Source organism: Eulemur rufifrons, chromosome 9 (genome assembly GCF_041146395.1).
Source record: "Eulemur rufifrons isolate Redbay chromosome 9, OSU_ERuf_1, whole genome shotgun sequence".
Lineage (NCBI taxonomy): Eukaryota > Metazoa > Chordata > Mammalia > Primates > Lemuridae > Eulemur > Eulemur rufifrons.
In genome coordinates, this window is record NC_090991.1 from 15,841,372 (window position 1) to 15,857,923 (window position 16,552).

The window sequence follows — 16,552 nt, forward strand, 5'->3', positions numbered from 1 at the left end:
CATGTTGCTGCTCTTCTCCTGAGTGTTCCTCAGAAGCTTAGGAAACAAGTTTTGAAAGCGAACTTTCCCTCCGTTCCAGGGAAGAGGGGAATGTGGGGCCTCTTGACCTATAAAACTCAGTATTTTGGAACACCCATAATTCTCCCAAGTCTGTGCCAGTCAAATAGAGACTCCGTTTAGCAAACCACCAGCCAGCAAGGGCTGGAGAGTGAGGCTTTCATCCCTAGGAGTTGACAAGGACAGGACCCAAAAGCTTCCTAGGGAAAAAAAAAAAAAAAGAAAGAAAGAAAAAAGGCTCTACTTCAGCTTGCATTACAAACTGTTGGAAAAGACAGATGGAGGGGATGACAAGAAAAGCAATTATTTCTTCTGGGCTTCCTTTCTGTCTGGATTCTAAGGAGACGAATACAAAATTCCATCACAGATTGAAATGCTATCTAAACATTCTTGAAAATGTGGTCTTGCTCTCTGAAATATGACCTCCTCTGCTGCAGCAACCTGTAACCTATTAATATGTGATGGTAGGGAATGCCGACATTCCTGCCGGCTGTCTAAGTCTGGGCCTGACTCGCCAGTACTGCTAGTTTGTCACCCATGGTTAAAACTGAAAGATACATATCTACATAGCATGAACCAACAAAACGTCCTGATGAATCATTCATTTTGTTTTCACATTCTTAGAATTTTAAATACCTGAGACTCTTGTTAAGTATTTAAAGGTTTCTAGTGAGCCGTTCTAAATGCAGGCTGAGTCATACAGAACAGTAGAGTTATTATTCCAAATAATAGTAAGTTGGGAGTATTCACGCACAAATAAAGTTTTAAAGCACTTTAAAGTAACTCACACTGATCAAAATGATGTTTTTATGGTCAAGGGCTTTTGCTTGTTTATAATTAATAAACAATCTTATACAGTTGAATAAAACGTTGTTGCATGTGGACCACATGTAGTGAAATGACAAGGATGACAAAGATACAGTTCTCACCTCCGGTGAGCTTATAAACTAGTCAAGGAGACAAGATGTGTTCACTAGTAAGTCAAGGGAGATCCCAAAAGCCAAATGAAAAGTACAAGCGTAGGGCTGCGGGAGTTTATGGGTAGAAGGAATATACATCTAACTGAATGATCCTGGGATCAATTTTTGCCCCTGTAAAATGAGAGGAATGGACCTGATGAGTTCCAAGCCCTTTCTAGTTCAAGAATTCTGATTCCTTGGTGTATCTAGATGAGGTAAACAGAAAATACTATAAAAGAAGTAGTATTTGGAAATGTAGCTACTGGAAGAAAGAGAGGAGAACAAGCATTCCAGGCACAAAGGAGTACATAAGCATATGTCCAGAAAGCACAGGGCATGCTTGTTGAGCGCTAAATCTTCCGTATAGATAGAACACAACAGGAGACAAAACTGGAATGCAGACTGAAGCCGTGAACGCCAAGCAAAGGAACTTGGATTGCATTTGGTAGTCAGAAGCCACTGAGGTTTCTGAAGAGGTAGAGGATATGATCAGACATATATTAGGAAAGTTAACCAGCAGAATGAGGCTGCAGCAGTTGCAGCCTGCTCTGTGATTCCTTATGACCTCTAAGAGCCCCCTTTACGTGGGCCTCATCTGCCAGCAAAGTAGCGCTTCTTGGCAGAGACCTCAAATAGACAAAAACAAGGCAACAAGGACCGTGCAACCGTCCAGAAAACAGGATCAGTTTTAGGAAACTATGCGTCTATAAACAAATACTGATGATGATAACAAGGAAGAAGGCAGACTGTTTACAAATGGATCAATGGAAACTATTAAGCTGAAAAAGAAAGTTAAAATAAAAAAATGCAAGAAAAACAGAGAGCTGAGTAAAACTAAAAATGTAAAAGAAAGAGACTCATAACCCCTGTAAGCTACTAACAGAGGAAGGAGGAATATCAGAGACCAGGAAATTTTGACATAGAAGCATACCCTCCCCTCACCCCGAATATGGGCAACATGATGAACATTTTTAGAAATCAGCTGCACTAAACAATGTCAAAGAGGAGAAATAACAGAACTGAAGCTATCACGAAGGCACACTCCTGACCTAACTGGATTAGTACTGAAGAGGGAGGAACAGACTGTAAGAGGGGAAAACTAGAAAAGGCATGCTCAAGCATTTCTGTCACGACAGCAATTTCTGAAATATGATGCCTCAACAGAAGAAGAGTCTAAGTAAAAAGGAAAATGGTTACTAGATAACATCTGGCCCCTCAGTCAGTGAAGGCTGTCTCCTTCCCACACACTTCTTTCTCCCTTTGTTCTCTTCCAACAAGCTAGATCCAAAAAGACCTGTAAAACTTTGAAATGAATCTTCAATTACCTGGGGCAGGGGCAATATACGTCACCTAAACATTTGTACCCCCACAATATGCTGAAATAAAAAAGAAAAATAAATAAATAAAAACAACAACAACAAAAAAGAATCTTCAATTACCTGTCTATTGGCAAAATTAGGTATGGAACATTGTAGCTGTGTCAGGTTACTATGTTTTGCAGCCACAAAAGTAATACCAAAACCTCATCAACTAGGGCCTCCCTCCCTTGGGGTTTGGCGGGGGGTGGGGGAGGGGTCCCTTTTCTCCTCAGCCAAGGATGGCGGCCAAGATCAGCCCTTGAGGATCATGGTCAGGACCGCCACGAGCTGGGCAGCCTTGTTTTCCTGCCTCAGACATTTGGGGGAAAAACCCAAAAAACAAAAACCCAACAATTTAGTTGATACACAAAAGCAGCAACCTTATCTAGTCACACTATACAAAATAAAGGAGGGTACAAGAGATCTCTGACACTAAGGAGAAAAACAAGGAAATCCCAGTCTTCTCATTTCAGCCTGTGTGCATGTCCCTGGGCCCAGGTGAGCGGTGCCACAGTACATGCTCCTGGTCCAAGGGAAACTAAGTGAGAGCTCACGGTCGCTCTGGGCAGCCTACCCTGTCCTGCTGTGCATGAAACAGAGCAATCAGAAAGTGCACTGTTAGAAGGCACGTCAACATTTTGGTCACTTGGTTGTTTGGGCTTGAAGAAATTAGGGGAGTACAATTAAAATGAAGGAATAAGCTACTTACTTGCCTTCCATCCTGCCCCACGTTCGTTTGACCTCTTACAACGGTTCGAATATTGTCATCCAGTCTCCTAGCAAAAAGTTAAAGGACACAAATCATTCAGATAATCTCTATTCTAGGTTGACCAAAAGAAAAAAAAAAGTTAGTAATTTATCCATTAACTCCTGCAGATTGCAGCTCCTTGTCCAGAAAACCAAGCAAGTGTGACTGATATAAGGAAGAATGAGGCCTGGGACCTCAGGGGGCAGCAACAGTAGTGCAGGGAGCCAAGACTGATGAGTCGCCTTGTTTTTAAAAATGGCTATTTTCACTTAATAGTCAGGGCTGTCCGAAAGGACCAATAAAACTTTTAGTATTTTTCATGGAATAAATCAGGAATGACAGAGTTGCTGACACTTTATAGGAAGAAGCCAGAGAATTCAAATTACCCCACACAAAATCCCTTCCTCAGTAACTTCCTCAATACCCTTAAAAGGGAGAAGGAGCCAGGGTGGTAGATGAAATCCGTTCTTCACCCTGTGGGCCCTGATCATGCAACTGTGTGGGAGACAGATCCACGGCTTCCAGCTCCTCTTTCTCCTACAGCTCAACAGGGGCCAATTAATGGCACCTCAGCTGGAGGAATTTGTATCAGGCTATGTCATTTTTCATTTGAAGAATCCATCAAAGGTACCGTAGGGAGAAAGTGGAAAATATTAATAACTAGCTTGCAAGTGACTTTGAATCATCAGGGAATTTCCATTTTCTGTGCAAACCCTGGACATCTTAGTGGTCTACTAGAATTGTTACAGCTAAAGTCCAACAAAACAAGGAGGCTTCTTTGTCCTTCCCAAGGCACCAATGGAACGATACATTCATAGGTCAGAGGTCTTCACTGAAAGACCCAAGGGTTGTAAGGAAAAAGATCATCTCTTGGATATAAAATGAACACTTTTCCTCATCAAAAGTTAAAAACAAAACCAACAACCCCCCCCAAACTATATCTGAAGCGATGACACCAACCTATTTATATAACGAACACTTATTGAGTACCTACCATGTGTCAAAACTGGAAACCCAGACATGGGTAAAGCAGAACAAGCCTTAGGTGGGAAGGACACGTGATGATAATCCTGGACAATCACATCCTGGATTAATCACAATGTTTAATCCTGGGCCACCACCAAGGCCAACCAGATCTAACATTGTTAGTTGGTATGTAACCAAGGATACACATATAAGCCTATCTTCATATCTAAAGCTTGGGAGTACAACAAAAAGTAAATCTGTTAGGGAAATAGAACCATTAAAGATATAGTAGAAAAGCTTTTACCTTCTACAATTCACTGTTTTGAATAGATTGTTTTGAATAGACTCTATTACAGCATCCTTCCTTTTTTATGAATTGAAGACTGGCCGAAGAATTGAGTTCCTTGCTTCAAAGTTCATATGGAAACCCAAATAAAAGAATAATTTTTTAAAACATTACTATCTACAGCAAACTTTGACCTTCAGTGCCCTCACATGAAAGTGTGATCCAGAATGCGATTAACTAAATTAACAACACACTTTCCAATTATTAACAATCATACAGTGTTACTTACCTTATTTTCAGTCTAATTTTGTTCACGACTTCGTCTATGTTTGCCAGAGACTATAATAAAGAAGGAAGAATGCCCAGCTGTTATTCCACTTCCTGGAATTCCTCTTTCACAGGGGAAATAATGAGTTATAATGGCTATTTATGAAATCTCAAAAAATGTAATCACACTGTATGATACCTTTTTTTTTTTTAAAGTAAAGCAGTAGTTGGCAACTACTGCCAAATCCAGCCCAACACCTTTATTTGTAAATAAAGTTTTACTGAAACACAGCCATGTCCATTCACTTACATATTGTCTGTGGCTGCTTTTGAGCTACAATGGCAGAGCTGGGTAGTTGTGACAGACATTGTATGACCCACAAAGCCTACAATGTTTACTCTTTCGACCTTTATAGAAAGTTTGCTGACCCCTGGTACATAGGATTGGGACAAATTCATACAAGAAAATACAGCAACAAAAATAAATGAACTATTACAACACACAACATGGATAAATACTAATAATATAATGGTGCACAAAAAAGCCAGACCCAACAATATATACTGTCTGATTCCACTTATATAGTTCAAAAACAGGTGAAACGGTTCTCTCATGTTAGAAGCCAGGAGAGTGGTTATTTCGGGGAGGTAGTAACAGTGAAGAGGCAGGAAAGGCCTTTTGAAGATGTTTTATTTCTTGATCTGGGTGGAGGTTGCATGGCTATATTTATTTTGTGAAAATTCATCAAGGTTCACACTTACGATTTGTGTACTCCTCTAGATGATGCTATACTTCAATAAGTAAATTTATTTTTTAAGTATATAAAGCCATTAGAAAAAAGTCTGGAAGGATATACACTAGTAGTTGTAGTCTATACTAGTAGCTGTAACCTAAAAATTCTAGGATTAGTTTTAATCTATGAAAAGAAGGAATTTCAAATTTTTCTTCTTTTTGCCTATCAATATTTTCTCAAAACACTGCATTAACTATGCACCACTACTGTAATTATATTTTTTAAAAGATAATGACAATTCAAACAAACGAACCATTTCGGACCTTAGAGATCAGAAAATGTAGGGGAATGGCGCCCCCTAATGGAGGAGGGCAAGTACCATTTTATAGAACCATTTTAACTCAAGTTTTCAAAATACAATTTTATACGTCCTCCTTCCCTCTCCCACAATAGGTTTTTTTTTTTTTTTTTTTTAATCTCAGAACGAACTGGGGGTAATGCAGGAATTGTGCTTCATCTCATCTGCTATTCTGACCAAGCCAGTGGTTACTCAGAGTTTTCAGAAATCCAAGAACAGCCTGAGGTAAAGACAGATCTCAGAAAAGTTACTCAATCCAATCCAGTTCTGCCAAGTTTGTCACTTTAAAACCAAACTGAGTATAACATAGATCATCACTGTGTTAACAGTAGCTGAAGTGGGGCCCAACCCTGCCACTAACTTGCTGGAGGGCAAGTTGTTTACCTCAATTTCTATGTCCTCACATGCAAAATGGGCATAACAGTTGCTGCCCTGCCCATCTCTGCTGGAACCCACTTTTTCAAAAACTATATTTTTTGGTATTTAAAACAATCTACTTTTAAAATGTTGGTGGCAGGGAATCTGGGTGAAGGGCAGCCATAAATTCTTTGTACTATTCTTGCATCTTTTCTAAAAAAGGGAAATAATATCAAAAATTTTTTTAAATTTATATTCTGGCCAGGTGAGGTGGCTCATGCCGTAGTCCTAGCACTTAGTAAGGCTGAGGCTGGAGGATCACTTGAGGCCAGCAGTTCAAGATCAGCCTGGGCAACATAGCAAAACCCTGTCTCTACCAAAAAATAAGAAAAATTAGCTGGGCATGGGAGGATCGCTTGAGCCCAGAAGTTGGAAGCTGCGGTGAGCCATGATGATGCCGCTGTACTCCAGCCTGGGCAACAGAGCGAGACTCTGCCTCAAAAAATAAATAAATAAAATAAAATAAAATAAAATAAAATTGTAATCTATTTAAAATTGGTAAAACATTTACATGACCAAAAATTCGGAAAGTAAAAGAGGGTATACAGTGTTAAGAAAGGCTTCCCTTCCTCTCACCCTGGCCTGCCCGGCCCATCCAGTTCTTTCCCAGAGGCAATAACACTGAGCCAGTTCTGGTGTACCTTCTGGGAGGCAGTCTATGTATTGAAAGCACATCCACAAACATCCTGCATCATTCTTTTTTCACTTAACAACAGAACCCAGAGGCCATCCCACATCAGTAAGTACTGATTTTTAGTAGTGCAACAACCGTTTATTAAATGTAATAATCCTCAGACATGAAGGTCTTGCTTAAGCCATAACAATTTTTCTAAGAATAATCCAAAATATTTATACAGTCAGATGTTCACTTGTCTTGCTTAAGCCATAACAATTTTTCTAAGAATAATCCAAAATATTTATACAGTCAGATGTTCAACTGCATTTGAAAGGGTAAAAACCTGGAATAGAGCTAATTGTCCAACAATAGAAAAGTCAAACCAATCAGGCGATATTTCTTCGATAGACTTTTATGCCACCACTACAGGCACTGGTCTCAGGGAGGCTATGAAATAGAAAAGATTGCTTATGATACCATGCTAATAAGAGGAAAACATTTTATAATATCATTTTTATAACATCAAATGTCATTTTTATATCGTGAATATAGCTATTAAAAAAGAACAGAAAGAAATATCCAAAAACTATAATATTTGATTGAACATTAGTAGGACTCAGTGACTGCTTTGCCTTTACTTCCCAAATTTTCTATTGGGGAAGTAAAAGGGATAGGGTGCTAGCATTTAATGTGGGTTTGCATAAAAATGCGACACTGTTCTAGACACTTTACAGAATTATGTCCCTTAACGCCCTCAGCCACACTACATTACTATTATCCTCTTCCATGTTAAAATTGGGAAATGTGCTCTGAAAAGATTGACACTGTCTAAGGTCACAGAGATAACATGCAGCACAAGCCAGATTCAGTCTGTCCAAGGTCTCTGCTCTTTCTTACGCTATCATGCTACCCCCAACACAATGGTCCTTGACCTACTTTTCCTGTACCCCAAACACCTGGCAGATATGATACGCCCTGTCCCCTCTGTTCAGTGCCTTGCCATGGCAATAATCCTCACTAGGGTTGAGGGCCTCTCCTGGTTGGGAAAAAGCCCCATGGGAATCCAGATTGGCTGCCCCGGGTGCAGGTAGTTTATTTCCTGAGAACCACTCATCTAGTTAAGCTGTAATGTGCTTGTACAGCTTTAATTGTATAATCTTAAAATGTTTATTTATTGAAAAGTATTTCTTGATTTTAATGGTAATTCTTGACAATTACAGAAATTACAGAAAATAAGTAAAATCACCTGTGTGCCCGGGAGAGTATAACCGCTATCTGCATTTTTGTATATTGCCTTCTACTGTTCTTTCTACGAAAATACATGGCTTAAAAAAAAAAATAAACCGGGATGATAAGCAATTTGACATCTTCCCCCCCACACTTAACAATATAGATCCAGAGCATTTTGGGGGGGTCATTAAAAAGGTTTTTTTTTTTTGAGACAGGGTCTTGCTTTTATCACCTGAGCTAGAGTGCCATGGCATCATCATAGTTCAGTGCAACCTCAAACTCCTGAGCTCAAGTGATCCTCCTGCCTCAGCCTCCGGAGTAGCTGGGACTGCAGGCACGTACCACCACATCTGGCTAATTTTCCTATTTTTGTAGAGACGGGGCCTTGCTGTGCTGCTCAGGCAGGTCTCAAACTCCTGGCCTCCCACAGTGCTGGGATTACAGAGATAAGCCACTGTGCCTGGCCGAAAATTCTTTATAAACATTCCCATATGACTCTTTTCTCAAAAGTTCCTAATTAGTTTTATAATAGTTTTTCATCAGTTTCAGCTAGTTTCCCCTAATCAAACTGCCAATGAAAACATGACAACTGATTATTTTCAGTTTACTACTAGAGACTAATAAGATTTTCCAGACCATCGTTAACCAAACTTCGCTACTCTTCAGAACCTCACAGGAGCTGTTAAATGCAAAAATCTAAGCTCCTTCCAGACACATCCAGGGATCTGTCCCAGTCTACACTACAGCCTCCAGACAACCACAGACACACAAGTACTTGCCACCTAACAGAAATACATACACACCCTCTTCAGAATGACGTTAAATTTCTTTTTGCATTTTTAGGCCGGGCGCGGTGGCTCACGCCTGTAATCCTAGCACTCTGGGAGGCCGAGGCGGGCGGATCGCTCGAGGTCAGGAGTTCGAGACCAGCCTGAGCAAGAGCGAGACCCCGTCTCTACTAAAAATAGAAAGAAATTATCTGGCCAACTAAAAATATATATAGAAAAAATTAGCCGGGCATGGTGGCACATGCCTGTAGTCCCAGCTACTCGGGAGGCTGAGGCAGTAGGATCGCTTAAGCCCAGGAGTTTGAGGTTGCTGTGAGCTAGGCTGACGCCACGGCACTCTAGCCCAGGTAACAGAGCGAGACTCTGTCTCAAAAAAAAAAAAAAAAAAATTTCTTTTTGCATTTTTAATTGATACACAACATTTGTACATATTTTTAGGGCACATATGATATTTTGTTATGTGCACAGAATGTGTAATGATCAAGTAAGGGTATTCAAGATATCCATCACCTCAAGCATTTAACATTTCTATTAAGTTTATTCTTGATATACTGATACCCACTTTAAACAATCTAAACTCATAATTAACAAGTATTTACAGTAGGTCTACAAGGCATATAGATGGTTTTTGCCCAAGTTCTAGCAATAGTTAAAAGAAATTATAATTATGCCACTACTTTCTATTCTCTTTTCATTAAAGTCCCTGGGAATCTGGGTTGGTAGATGAACCGTTAAGTGTAACTCTGGGACCAGGGGAATAAAGGTGACCCTGTGTCATAAATTTTCTGAGTTGCTCTAAGAAACTTCACTACACGTTATCATGTTCGTGGGGGCATAATTAGACAAGACATATAACTAAATCTGTGGAATAACAAAGATCTTGTGTTACCTTCAGTAGTTTATAAAAACAAATAAACATATCAGAAGAGGCAAGAATCTGGTGGTATCCAATATAATTTTCAAATCTAACACTTATTTTTGTTTTCGTGAGTCAGCAATTGCTATCTTCATACTAGTTGTTCCCAAATGTCTATCTCCAGCTAATTCCTAAAGTTCCCCTTTCACACAAAATGATGAGCTATATAAAGGCCATTTATGAAATCTCAAAAAAGACAATCACACAGCATTTCATTTTTAAACTTTATTTTAAAAATGAGTAAGCCCATTAGAAAGTCTGGAAGGATATATGCCAAGATATTGACAATGATAAAGATTATGAGCTCCACAGTCAAATATCCAGGTACATACTTCCACCTGGACGACCGAATATGTTCAAAACTGAACTCACCCTTACACCCTACCCCACCCCACTTACCACTGAAACCTGCGCTTTCTCCTTACACTTAACATTGGGTAAAGGTGCCAGTACCCACCCAGTCTATTAGGCTAGAAATCAAAGCTCAAAATCCTTAACTTGGCCTATAATGCTCTGCTAAAATGCCTTTTCCTCAGGGAAGGAAGCTTTCTCAGATCCTCAGACTAAATTCAGGCCTTGTGTGTTCTGCTTCCACTGGATTTGGTATGATTCCTTCATAGCAATGCTGTCACGTCTAAGCTGAGCTTTCTTTCTCTCTCTCTGCCTCATTATTCTCACTGTAAAACAAGAACGCTTAGTGCTTACAATGGTGCCTGGTACACAGCAAGCATCCAATAAATGTTAACTATTATGATAGTTGTGGTAGATGTTAGGACTCTTTTAAGAGCAAGTTATATTTAATAATTATACAAACAAGTTATTGTGACTTCATAATTTACTTGTAATCTGTTAATTGTATCATCACCTTTCAAGATAGACTGTAAGCTCTGTGTTGGTAAGGACCATGCCTGTCTCGCTCACCTCTCTACCACTGAATTTCTTATGAAGCTAGGCAGAGTAGGTTTTCTTTGTTGAGTAAATGAATGAGTGAATTCTGGATTCTACATGAGCCTCTACCTTCATCCCTTCAGGCGCCAAATTGTGTGACTTCTGTCCCCTAACTAGGTCTCAGATCTGGTTCTCTCCACCCCACAGCCTCCCTTCAGGCTCTCATCCTCTCTCTCTCTCTCTCTCTCTCTCTCTCTCACATGACTGATTGCATTAGTCTCCTAAATGGTCTTCCTGCCTCCAATCTCACCTACCTCTCACCCAGTGCATCCCCCACTCTGCTGTCAGATGGGAACATGAATCTGCTCTAGTCATGATCCTGTCAAAAGTGCTTTCATGTAACAGTCTCCAGAGTAAAGAGTTTGCCATACTATTCCTTGGGACGTTAGAAGAAAACATTAAAACCCCTATTTTTATTTTTTAGTTACATAGCAAATACTACTAAAGCTTAATCTAGTTAAGATTGGTACTAGAATATGTACATAACATTTTGGGGACATAGGCTTTAATATCAGCCCAGTGAAAATCAGTTCTGTAAAAAAATATTTCACTGAGATACCTAGAGCAACAGCCCCCAACCTTTTTGGCACCAGGGACTGGTTTCATGAAAGACAATTTTTCCATAGACCAGGGAGGTAGGGGTGGGATGGGGTGTGTTGGGGGATGTGGAGCTCAGGCAGTGATACAAGGCCCATTTCCTAACAAGCCATGGACCAGTACCAAGCCAAGGCCAGGGGGTTGGGGACGGCAAGCCTAGAGGACATAGATCCTTCAGGATCCTTTCTCTGTCTACCTCCTCAGCCTTATCTCCTACGAGGCTCTGATCACTGTGCAGGCTTTGTGTTTCCCGTTTCTGAGCCTTTGCCCTATGTTTAGAAAGACCACCTTTCCTTCGTCATCCTGGAAGATTTTCCTGGCCAATCACTCTGACTAGAATAGTGTCCCGCCAGATTGTCACAAGCCTGGCTCCTTCATATCTATCAGGTCCCAGTTTAAAGAGAACAGGTTCAGAGGGAGCTTCCCTTTAAGCTTCCTTTTTCTAAAGGACTCCCCACCCCATGTCATCATGCTCTATCACTGCACCTGCTTTGATTCAGAGCATTAACCAACCACACTTGATAATTTCCTGTGTATTTACTTGTTGATTTATTTCTTGTCTTCCTCCCCAAATAGACTCCATGAGACCAGGAACTTACCTGTCATGTTTACCATTTCTCCCCAGCTTCTAAAAATAGTGCCTAGCACTCAGCAGACACTTAATAAATGACTACTAAGTCTGACTAAATGAATGAATGAATAAATGCTCTAAGACTTGGCAGACAGACTACCTCCTCTCTGAGGTTTTGATTTTCCTTGGAAGAACTGTTCTTCTGTTCCTCATTGTACCATGTCATATCTCAGCAGCATTCACCGGTGTCTCTCCCTCCACTTGACCATGCACACCTCAAGGACACACACTGGGTCTTATTCATAACTGTATCCCCGGCATCTGGCACAGTGACTGACAACACATGGCAGGTACCCACTGAATGTTTGCTGAATGAATATATGAAAATTTGAACAGAACTCTAGCTGCCTTTCTCCCAACTGTGCTGCTTCTAATTCTGGTCTACTTCTCACTCAAACACCCAAAAACCAATTCTGTAAGAAAAACCCATCTGTGTAGGTGAATCACCCCACAAAACAGAAAACATAAAGACTAAAAATTTACATCTTGAAATAGGGACAAATGTGGCTTTATGACTCTGGGCTTAAGATGCCTGACTCATCCCCCCCCTTTTTTTTTTTTTACATTATAAAAATCCTTTCCAATTCACAACAGAAAATGTGGGGGGACTCCTACAACTTAAGGGCACAATTTCTAATAATATTCTCAGCATGCAAAGAATTCCACTCTAATACAACTTAGCTAACTGCCCCATTGGTTATGATGGAGTTTGATTTGAATTTAACTCTCACTTGTTGATCAAGGGCCCTTGGATTATGTAGTATAACACACCAATCATAACATTCAGAATGAGCCAGAAGTCACTGAAATGAAGGAAACTTAAAACTCTATACTTACCTGCTCTGTTGGGAACAGGGTATTGATATACTCAACAGCATTGAAATCTGCTCGATCTAGAGGATCCTGGCTTGGAAATACCTATATAAATAGAGAGGGTTATACATCAAAACATCATGTTGTATACCATAAATATATATATTTTTTTAATTTGTCAATTAAAAAGAAAATACATTTTTAATAATACAGGATTTAAAAATAATTGTCGGCAAGGCATGGTGGCTCACACCTGTAATCCCAGTGCTTTGGAAGGTTAAGGAGGGAGGATCCCTTGAAGCCAGGAGCTCAAGACCAGCCTGAGAAACATAGCAAGACCTGTCTCTACATAAAATTTTAAAAAAAATTAGCTGGTCATGGTGGTGCATGCCTGTAGTCCTAGTTACTTGGAAGGCTGAGGCAGGAAGATCGTTTGAGCCCAGGAGTTAGAAGTTGCACTGAGCTATGATTGTTCCACTGCACTCCAGCCTGGGTGACAGAATGAGTCCTTGTCTCTAAAAAAAAAAAACAAAAAAAAAGTCATCTTTCTCCTCTGTTTTATGTATTAAATATTATTTCTTTCCTATTAGATAGTAAGTTTCCTAAAGACAAAACCAAATCTTTTTTCATTTTCTAACGCTTCACACAAAACAGATACTCAATAAAGTATCTGTTAAGGTAAATCCTTAATTTTCAACATCTGCAGTCTTAATATCTTGGCACAACTTAATAGAATGTTCAAATGTGAAAGTTCCACAGATATCAACGAAGTCACAAAGGAAAAGTCAGGAGGCATGTACACTATTAGATTAAATTGGTGATGACATAGTTGTATTAAGGAAGCCTTGATAACAGACTTATGTACCATATCTCAGTGATGTCTCAGCAGTAGAATTCACTATGCATTGAAGCAATTCGTAAAGTGTAAGAAATGGAGAGCTGGCACTCAGGTTAACAAAAGAAAGAAAGCCACCTATGAGAAATATACCTAACTCCTTTCAAAGTCACAACCTGAAGAACATGTAACAAGGTAGGCTATAAAACAAGTCCAATGATACCCTGGGTACCGGACTTCACCAGCTCAAGATAGTTATAACCGCAGGAAGCAATTTCATCTCTGAAGAAACCTTCTAAAGAAATATAGTGTTAAAGGATCAAAATGTCTTCTAAGATAATTATTATTAGAATTTAAGGTTACTACAATATCAAGGGGAGGTGGAGGGAAGGTAGTGAGAAGAAGTAAAGGTGTTCTTTTTTAAAAATGCTTAGTATTTGTTTCCATAATATATATGTATGGTGGAGATACATCATATGCACACATAATTTACACAACCTCAATTATATGTGCTCACCAGAGGGAATGCAGGCAACTGGGCCTGCCATGAATGTATGGTCCATCATGAACATGATATAAGAGATGTGAATTGTTCAAGTCCTCAAGTTAGTCTCAGTTTCTGCATTCCTCTCACCACTCCTGGGTGTTACCTTAGGTTTTAATATGTTTTCATATAACAAGGCCCCTAACACAAGCCAACTACTTCATCCAGTAATAACTGAAAAAAGAGTGATTGGTTCCAATGCTGGAGGAAAAAACTAAAAGCACTAGACTTATCAAAGACATGCTTATACACTGTACGTTAGGAGCAATTTAAAGAATTTCAAGGGTAACATGTCTGTAGTGATTTTCACCTCATGCAATGACTCTGGAACTTAATCTCTGAGTAAAATGTGATTCCATTATACCAACCCTTCCTGACTCGTCACATACCTCTACTCTTTACAAATATGCTATTGCATAACTGTCTGCAGAACTTCACTCAATCACAGAATGCTAAAGTAAGAAATAATTCTGAATTCATCCTGACATCAAAATGTCTGCTTACAAGATAATCCTATGCTATAATTCAAACCTATTCTTAAGAAATAGCAAAAATGTGCTCTTCTGATATCCCTGTAAGTCAAACAATAACTGACTGTGTTATTAGTTTCTTCCATAGAGCCCACTAGGTCCAAAGAGCAACTGAAATGTATGTCTTTTTCTAGCAAAAGGAGGTGGTTGGTGGAGCAGTGTGGCCTGAACACTAAAAGCTTTACCCAATGGTTTGGAATCCTCATGATGTAACAAATGTGGTTTGCGTAAGGAATACAACCATTCCCAGAAAAGCACACACCAAAAGTCTATAAATGGGACAATATAGATACATAATTTAGTACAGTGGTAGTGGTTGACCTATGGTAAGTTTGTTTGTTTTTGTTTTTAAGAGACAGGGTCTTTCTCTGTTACCAGGCTGGAGTGCAGTGGCACAATCATAGCTCACTGCAGCCTTGAACTCCTGGGCTCAAGCAATCCTCCTGCCTCAGCCTCCCCAGTGTCTAGGACTACAGGCGTGCACCACTACACCTAGCTAATTTAAAAAATTTTTTTGTAGTGATAGGGTCTCACTATGTTGCCCAGGCTGGTGTCAAACTCCTGGCTCAAGCAATCCTCCTGCCTTGGCCTCCCAAAGTGCTGGGATTACAGGTATGAGCCACCATGCCTAGTCAGTGGTAAGCATTAATGGTCAATATATGTTAACTACTGGTAACAGTAGAAGCAAAGTTTTACTCAGAAAAACTTCCCAGTTGTCATTAAATGAGGCATAACCCTCCTCTACTTAAATCATAACCCCGTAACAATTCCTTTAAGGGAGATTTTCTCCCTTTATCAGGAGCAATAGCCTGTAAAGAATAGGGGGAGCAAGGCCTGTACAAGAAATCACTATTCCTAACATCATTACTGTTAAAAATTCAATAAATTTGAAAGGAGGGCTAGTCAACTAAAGAGTTTCTGCAAGGAGAGAGAACTCCAACCTAACTCAAACTAATCAACTGCAGGAATTCTCAATCTTTTAAGTATGGTAACACGGTTATTTTTCAACATTTTCTCTCTGCTCTGCCATCAGCTTCAGAAATTAAGCTCACATCATTCTCCCAATTCCAAGCCACTCACAAGGGGCTAGCTTGAGAACCAGGAGCGGCGGCATTAGACTGGTAAATCAATGAACCCCCAGAATCTGAGGTTGCCACCCAAGGAGTCCCTTCTCGGTTCATCCTCTCGAAGAGTTCCTCTGCCCGAACCCACCAGGAAGCCCCACTCTCCAAAGACAACCATGGCCTAGAAAGGATTTTCTTTCCCTCCCTTCAGAAACTCCTTTCCACCTCCATCTCTCCGCAAGTCTTCGCTTTCCCTCTGCACACAGCCCCCACCTCTCTGTCCAAAGACCGCTTCCTCCCCGCCCCTCCCAAGTCCCACCGCCCAGAGCTGCCCCAGCCTCCGCACTCCTCTCTCCTGAGGGGGCGGAACGCTCACCTGCTCTATGGCTAGCTGCACCTCGGGCGTGAGCTGCAGCACGGCTTCCAGCTCCTCCACGAACTCCAGTTCCTCCTCCTCCATCATCCCGCCACCCAGCCTCCTGCCGACCCCTACCTCAAGCCCCACTCAAACCCCTAGCCCTCGCCCAGGCCCCGGAACAGCAACCCTCCGGTTGCAGCAACCAGGCAAGTTCCAACTCTCTCAGCCACCCCGGCACTTCCGGGAAGCCTGGTACTTCCGGGATCCGGGGCACTCTGGGATAGTGGAGGACTGACGTCTGGAAGCATTCCTGTCAGTCCGTAGAGTCTCCCGGGGATCCCGTTAGCCCGGCGGCCTCATCCTTAAGATGGTAGGGGCCTTCTCCACCTCGCATAAGGCGCGCCCTCCGCTGAGGGCCCCGGTGTTGGGGGAGAGGGCCCTCCTCCCACTGGGTGTAAGCCCCTGCGGCATTGCGACCGACGGACGGCTACTTCCGCGGGCCCCGAAGCCGGCCACCCTTCAGCTCCCAGGG

The 16,552-nt window shown here is 40.9% G+C and overlaps 1 protein-coding gene and 1 non-coding gene across 4 annotated transcripts in view; one reads left to right on the forward strand and one right to left on the reverse strand.

The window, feature by feature from the left end:
* VPS53 (VPS53 subunit of GARP complex) overlaps positions 1-16,225 on the reverse strand; it is a 137,544-nt gene extending 121,319 nt beyond the window's left edge. For all 3 annotated transcript variants that reach the window (XM_069483508.1, XM_069483507.1, XM_069483506.1), the window contains exons 1-4: positions 16,039-16,225; positions 12,714-12,794; positions 4,664-4,713; positions 3,084-3,150 (exon numbers count right to left, since the gene is read on the reverse strand). In XM_069483508.1, the coding sequence (XP_069339609.1) occupies positions 3,084-3,150; positions 4,664-4,713; positions 12,714-12,794; positions 16,039-16,125 (285 nt within the window). In that variant the 5' untranslated portion in view covers positions 16,126-16,225. The remainder of the gene's footprint in view (positions 1-3,083; positions 3,151-4,663; positions 4,714-12,713; positions 12,795-16,038) is intronic.
* LOC138392783 (small Cajal body-specific RNA 20) lies at positions 2,551-2,695 on the forward strand. Its single transcript, XR_011235057.1, has one exon. It is a non-coding gene; the product is annotated as a small Cajal body-specific RNA 20 (non-coding RNA).
* Positions 16,226-16,552: the final 327 nt, after the last annotated feature.